Here is a 7895-nt window from a genome sequence, read left to right on the forward strand (position 1 = left end):
TGAAATATACTTTGGAAGAGGTTACAATACTCTTATTACAAGCTACAACAATTTTAATTAAATGTAAGTGTTTTTGTTAAATACTTTTCAAGATTCTTATTTTAAAAAGTCTTCAGTAAATCAATCTATAAAGACTACATGGCTTCTGGTGAGTTGTTTAAATTAAGTGATTTACTTTAATTCTGATGTGGGAAACTCTGAAATTAACAATATTTTTGGCAGAGAAACACCTATGCAACCCTAGTAGCAATGAAATGGTATTCAATTAATTCATTTAAGGGGAAGAACACAAGATATTGAACTTATTTTTGCATTAAATTTTTTGAGTTTAAAATCATGCAGGTGAAAGCAAGTTGGAGCAGTACAGCAAACTTGAATTCTGAATTAAACCCAAAACTAGTCTGAAATATGTTGCCTGGGATTTGATATTAAAAGGTAATAATGCTTTTATATACCAAAATGTGTGTATTTTGTGCACCAAAATCAAAATTGCTGCAGTGAGTGAAACGAAAGAAGTAGCTATCAAGCAGTCTAGATAATGCAGTGATACTGTGCGTGCTAAGTAGCTTCAGTCCTTTCTGACTCTTTATAAACAGCCCTATGGACTGTAGCCCGCCAGGCTCCTCTGTCCATGGGATTCTCCAAGCAGGAACACCAGAGTGGGTTGCCGTACACTCCTCCAGGGGATTTTCCCAATGCAGGAGGAGAACCCGTGTCTCTTATGTCTGCTGCACTGGTAGTTTAGTTCTTTTAGAGATCACAGAAATCCAGACAGAAGAGTTCAGATTGCAGGTAACTTCTATGGAGATGATTTTGAATATGGGTAAGCATTTGAGCATGATTTTAAACTAAGACTGAATGAAAATTAGTCCTGAAGGATGATTGTAAGTAGGCTAAATAAAGACAACTGCTGAATAGGTGTGTGGTAGGTAGCAATAGGGAGTGTATTTTGAAGAATATGTTCATCTTGCCCTAATTACATTTTTCACAGCCTCCACCTTGGATGGAAAGGAAATCATAGAGATACAGACAAGGACAGGGAAAAATGGACAGAACAAAGCTTGTGCCTTGATGGCTCAAGACTTGAATGGAAACGTGCAGCTAAGAAGGAGACATTAGAAAAGAATTAAAAAAAAGGTTTCCTCTGTGTACTCATTTTTTCGACTTCTTAGTCACTATTTGCACCATTTCAGACTTCATAAAATTATAGGTGGTGCTACATTGTAGAATATTTTGAGGTTATATATTTCAAATTCAAAGTAAACATGAAAAACAGCATTAGAAATAGAAGAGAAGAAACTAAACTTGGTGGGGGCCATTTATTACATGTGAAATTAGTCTTAAATATTTTAGAAAATAATTAAAGTTGGGCTTCCCTGATAGCTCAGCTGGGAAAGAATCCGCCTGCAATGCGTGGGACCCCAGTTCGATTCCTGGGTGGGGAAGATCTGCTGGAGAAGGGATAGGCTACGAACTCCAGTGTTTCTGGTCTTCCCTTGTGACTCAGCTGGTAAAGAATCTACCTGTAATGTGGGAGACCTGGGTTCAGTCCCTGAGTTGGGAAGATCCCCTGGAGAAGGGAATGGCTACCCACTCCAGAATTCTACACTAAATTTAGTGGGGGGCAATTATTACATGTGAAATTAAAGTCTTAAACATTTTAGAAAATAATTCACTAAGTTATATTTTATACATAATTGTATAGTAAAAAAAATTCTTATAATAGAATTATATTCTAAAGGTAAGGTTTCAGAGAGCTTAACTTGTCAGAAACATATTAATAAGTGACTGAGGTTAAATTTGAAGGCAAGCTGACTTGATTAAAGAGTCTAGATTGTTAACAAGACATCATTCATATTCTCTAGGAGATACAATATGTGACCTTTCACCAAGGTTTGGCCAGTTGGTGAAATCATTAAGGGAAGGTAAACCTGAGGCTTCTCTGATGAGGTGGGTGCTGAATCTCTCAGTTGTGTGACTTGCGACTCCATGGACTGTCGCCCGCCAGGCTCCTCCGTCCACCAGTTTTCACCAGCAAGGATACTGGAGTAGGGTGCCAATTCTTTCCCCTGGGGATATTCCTGACCCAGGGATTGAACTCATGTCCCTTGCATCTCCTGCACCATCAGGAGGATTCTTTACCACCGCACTACCTGGGAAGCCTCTCTCTGATCGGGGAGCACTAAGGAAAAGTGAGAGAAAACAGAGGACATCTTGAGCAGTTAGAATGGCCCGAACAAACATAAGACTTTGCAAGTGCAATCAGCAAGTTCAATTAAACGAAGCTAAAGAAAGGAATTATCCATGCGGAGAAAAGGGCGACAGCTGAGAAGGTTGAGAAAATTCAAACAAGGACATTTTCTGAGTCACTGTGACACCCAGTTCTTCCCAGTCCATCCTCTCCTTGCCCCTACATCAGAAGCTGACTTGCACTCTCCACACCTGTAGACACACATATATTTGGGCTCCAACTGCACCTTATTCACATTCCTGGGAAATCCCAGACGTCACCACTGCAAACCAGTCCCCTGTCCAGGCTGGGAGGAAAATACCCTCTGTTTCTGTCATGTCTGGTTGCCTAGGGTGAGCTCTCTGGCTTTCTCTGGCAGAAGCCGTAGTGATGGATGAGAGAAATCAGAGTGCTGGAATCACCTTCATCCTCTTGGGCTTCTCAGAATACCTGCAGGTCCAGGTGCCCCTATTCCTGGCCTTCTTCACCATCTACACCATCTCTGTGGTGGGGAACCTGGGTATGATTGTGATCATCAGAATCAACCCCAAGCTTCACACCCCCATGTACTTCTTTCTCAGCCATCTCTCCTTTCTTGATTTTTGTTACTCTTCTATAACCACACCTAAACTCTTAGAGATCTTGGTTGTGGACAGAAGGACTATCTCCTACATGGATTGCATGATGCAATTCTTCTTTGATTGCACATTTGTGATTACAGACATGTTCATGTTAGCAGTGATGGCCTATGACTGGTCTGTAGCTGTTTGTAACCCCCTGCTCTACACAGTTGCTATGTCTCCTAAGCTCTGCAGCCTCCTAGTCGCTGGAACCTACACGTGGGGTGGATCGTGTTCCTTGACAATCACCTGTTCTCTTTTGGAGCTGTCCTTCTGCGGTTCTAACGTCACACATCACTTTGGCTGTGAGTACTCTGCCATCGTCTCTGCCTCTTGCTCTGACTCTCACTTCAGTCAGATGACACGTTTTATCATTTCTACTCTCAGTGAGGTGTGTAGCCTCCTGCTTATCCTCGCCTCCTATATTTTCATAATTGTCACAATCATCAAGATGCCTTCAGCTGGTGGACTCCGAAAAGCCTTCTCCACCTGTGCCTCCCACCTGACCGCCATCACCATTTTCCATGGGGTCATCCTTCTTCTCTACTGTGTACCCAACTCCAGAAGCTCATGGCTCTTCATCAAAGTAGCCACTGTGCTTTACACAATAGTGATCCCCATGCTAAATCCCATTATCTACAGCCTTAGAAATAATGATGTGAAGGAGACCATCAGAAAATTAGTCAATACCAAAATGTTTTCCCACCCAATGTAATTTTGAGTGAGAAGAGAGATAGAGGAAAGCAGTTTCTTAAATGTGCTTTATACAGTGTGTTGATGGTTATTAGTGTCCACTGACTAGTGTCCTACTCTTTGCGACCCCTTCTCTGTCCATGGGGAATCTCCAGGCAAGAATACTGGAGTGGGTTGCCATGTCCCCCCTCCAGGGGATCTTCCCAAGCCAGGAATGGAACTCACGTCTCCCGAAGTGCAAGTTGATTCTTTAGTGACTGAGATACAATAGGATACAATCTCTTGAGAAAATTTTATATCATATGAATATAATGTGATTTTTAAACTGCACTGTGAGTTTAAAATGTCAGCTTCAGTTTAAAAGAAAAATATATGTTTATGTCTCACTTTCAGAGTGTTATAGGCAAAATAATGATCATCTAACAGTGTCCAGGGCTTCCCTGGTGGCTCAGATGGTAAAGAATCTGCCTGAACTACGGGAGACCTGGGTTCTTTCCCTGGGTAGGGAAGATCCCCTCGAGGAGGGCATGACAACCCACTCCAGTATTCTTGCCTGGAAAATCCCCAAGGACAGAGGAGCCTGGTGGGCTACAGTCCACGGGGTCTCAAAGAGTCGGATAAGACTGAGCGGCTAAGCACAGCGCAGCAGAAGGCTGTCCATATTCTGAAATCCTCAGAATTTGCAAATTATTTCTCTTCCATGTCTTTTTTCTTTCTTTTTTCTCTTTTTCTCAAATTATGAAATGTGATAGATAGGTAGACAAGTAATTTTGTATAATCATCCTGTATGTTACTTTCTCCAAGAAATTAAAGACTTATCAGTTCTTTGCAGCATCTCCGTGAGCATGTTTCTAGTCACTGTGCCTCTTGATGCCTCTAGGAACAGACTCCATTGCGGTGTTCAAAGATTTTTCTTCTAAACAGAGAATAGGTTACGAGAGTTAAAACTTAACTTTATCACTTTTGAAATTTGTATTATTAAAATTTTAGAGTATATTCCCTTACGTCTGGCTTATTTGGCTCAGCATTTTGTTTTGAAAGAATTTTTAAGTGATTGACTGTAACAGTAGTTCCCTTTTTGGTGCTGAAGAATGTTCTACAAAATAAATATATTGATATGATAATATGTTTATTCATACTACTACTACAAATGGAGTTTGGCTATTTCCTCTTCTCTATTGAAGTATTATTTAGTTACAGAGTTATAATAGTTTTATATACACAACATAGTGATTCATTATGTTTTTAGATTAGACACTATTAAACCTTAGTGGCTCAGTGGGTAAAGAACCTGCCTGCAAGCAGGTGATGCCAGAGATATGGGTTTGATTCCTGGGTGGGGAATATCCCCTGGAGGAGGGCACGGCAACCCAGTCCCATGGGCAGAGGAGCCTGGTGGGCTGGAGTCCATGGGGTTGCAAAGCTGGACGCAACTGAAGTGACTGAGCACAGCGCAGCATTCAAAGGATAACAGGCATAACTCACGGCGCTGGACAGCGGCTTCCTGTAGCTTGTCCGTTTTATGCAGAGCATTTTGTAGACTTTATACTCCTAAATCCCCCTTCCTCCTTTCCTCTACAAAGTCTGCATATAACAATTGTGGAGAGAATTAGAGTAAAGGGAAACGCTGTGCATTGTGGGAGAGAATGTAACTTGGTATAACCAACTGCATACTGTATGGAAAGCAGTATGGAGTTTTACACACACACACACACACACACACACACACACACACACGGTAAAAACAGAACTACCATAGGAGCCAGCAGTTTCACTCCTGGTTATTTCACCTTTTTTGTCTTTAACGTAAACGCTGCATGAACATTCTTACACAAGCATGTGCTCACTGAACGTGAGCACTCACTGTGTGAGGTGTGCCCTATCTCTGAATGTTCTGGATCAAAGGGCGCTTGTTTCTGATCTTTTGCCAGATGCCATGAAACGATTTTCCAAAATGGATGGATTAGTTTAAGTTCCAACTATATTATATGTGGGTTCTAATTATTGTCTATTTTTGATAACGTTTAATACTCTCATAGCAGACATTTTAATATTTTCAGGTTGGTGGGTAAGTAGGGGTACTTCATCTTGGTGATGAATTCAGTTCCACTTTACTAATGTGGCTGAATTCCTATAATTTAGTTATTAGTCATTTGACTTGTCTTACTTCTTTGTGAAGGGCCTATTCAGGTTTATTTTAAAATATTTTTCTATTAGGTTATTAATATTTTATTATGAAAAATGTATTTCATTATGCATTCTAAATAAAAGTCTTTTGATGTGTGTATCATGAATATTTTCTCCTAGATTGTGGCGTGTCTATTCATTCAGTTGGCGATGTCTTTAGGGGCACACATTTCCTTATGTTTAATGAATTAATGAATCAATGTTTAACAAACCATTTCTTTACACAGTGAAGTGCTTCTAATGTCTTATTTAAGATCCACTTCTTACCTCCAAAATAATAAAGATATTCATGTTTTATGTGCTAAGTTATCACAAATTTCATGCAGTATTATATTTTACATTCTACTCCCTCTATTTTCAATTTGGGGTTTTATTTTCTCTGTTTACATTGATTTTTAAAAAATATACATTTATTTATTTTAAGTGGAGGTTAATTACTTTACAACTTATTTCAAACTAAATTTTGATGGGGGCATGACTATAAGCTAATTTTATATTTTGACTTATTGGCATATATTTACCCCAGAAATACTTCTTGAAAAATTTACTCATTTTAACACTGCTCTGTGGTGCCAGAATATTCATAAAGTAAACATCAGTATATGTATAGTTCTGTTTCTAGACTTTCTGTATGCTTCTAGGTGTTTTATAATCAGAACTACCCTTAACTAATAGGCTTTGATGTCAAGTTGAGCAACTCTTAAGAAGTTACTCTTAATCTTGCAGAGTGTTTAAGATAGTCTTTACCTTTACCTTTTAAAACAACCTTTAGAATTATTCTTGTTTGGGTTTAGTGTAGAACTACAGTAGAATTATAGATCGATGTGCAGAGAGTGGTGTTTGCAGCCTCAAGTCTCCAAATCGTAGCATGCTGCACGATCATGTTTACTTAGATCTACTTCATGTTTTACAATATGGCTCCAGTTTCATCCACCTCATTAGAACTGATTCAAATGCATTCTTTTTAATGTCTGAGTAATATTCAATTGTATATATGTACCTCGGCTTTCTTATCCATTTGTCTGCTGATGGACATCTAGGTTGCTTCCATATCCTAGCTATTATAAACAATGCTGCAATGAACATAGGGGTTCTAATCAAAATATGTGTTTTCTCCTGAGAAAATTCCTATAAGTATTATATATTTACCTTTTCCTTAGTTGATTGGTTCAATGTGTTAACATTTAATGTATAATTTAAAATTCTATGATCATTAGTAATGTTGTTCTGTCATTTTCTTTTATTGTCTTTGACTTGTTAGTTTTTGCCATCAAGAGTATATTTGTCTCAAAACAAAAATGGTAAGAGTGTCTTCTTATTCAATTCAGTGAATATTATGTAGAAATGAAAAACAGAGTGTGGTAGGGAGATACACAAGGGCAGTATTCATATCAAAAACACCTGTAAGTTAATTGCTATTCAGTTCAGTTCCATCACTCAGTTGTGTTCGACTCTGCGACCCGAAGGACTGCAGCACTCCAGGCCTCCCTGTCCATCACCAACTCCAGGAGCCTACTCAAACTCATGCCCATTGCTTCAGTGATGCCTTCCAACCATCTCATCCTCTGTCGTCCCCTTCTCCTCCCACCCTCAGTCTTTCCCAGGATCAGGGTCTTTTCCAGTGAATCAGCTCTTCGCATGAGGTGGCCAAAGTATTGGTGTTTCAGCTTCAACACCAGTCCTTCCAATGAGTATTCAGACCTGATTTCCTTTAGGATGGACTGCTTGAATCTCCTTGCATACCAAGGGACTCACAAGAGTCTTCTCCAGCACCACAGTTCAAAAGCATCAATTCTTTGGTGCTCAGCTTTCTTCATAGTTCAGCTCTCACATCCATACATGACCACTGGAAAAACTATAGCTTTGACTAGACCAATCTTTGTTGGCAAAGCAATATCTCTGCTTTTTAATATACTGTCTAGGTTGGTCATAACTTTTCTTCTAAGGAAGAAAGGTCTTTTAATTTCCTGGCTGCAGTCACCATTTGCAGTGACATTGGAGCCCTCCCTCCCCCCCAAAAAAATCTGCCACTGTTTGTACTATTCCCCCATCTATTTGCAATGAAGTGATGGGACCGGATGCCATGATCTTAGCTTTCTGAACGGTGAGCTTCCATGTTTATTCAATGAATACTATATTTCAAAAGTTCAATATCAAACAAATAG

At 39.5% G+C, this 7895-nt stretch overlaps 1 protein-coding gene across 1 annotated transcript; it reads left to right on the forward strand.

Moving 5' to 3' along the window:
* The first annotated feature begins 366 nt into the window (after positions 1-366).
* On the forward strand, positions 367-3821 carry LOC114118540 (olfactory receptor 1165-like). Its single transcript, XM_060400186.1, has one exon. It carries the CDS (start codon positions 2621-2623, stop codon positions 3563-3565), a length of 945 nt encoding a protein of 314 aa, XP_060256169.1. The 5' UTR covers positions 367-2620; the 3' UTR covers positions 3566-3821.
* Positions 3822-7895: the final 4074 nt, after the last annotated feature.

Source organism: Ovis aries, chromosome 15, assembly GCF_016772045.2.
Source record: "Ovis aries strain OAR_USU_Benz2616 breed Rambouillet chromosome 15, ARS-UI_Ramb_v3.0, whole genome shotgun sequence".
Classification (NCBI taxonomy): domain Eukaryota; kingdom Metazoa; phylum Chordata; class Mammalia; order Artiodactyla; family Bovidae; genus Ovis; species Ovis aries.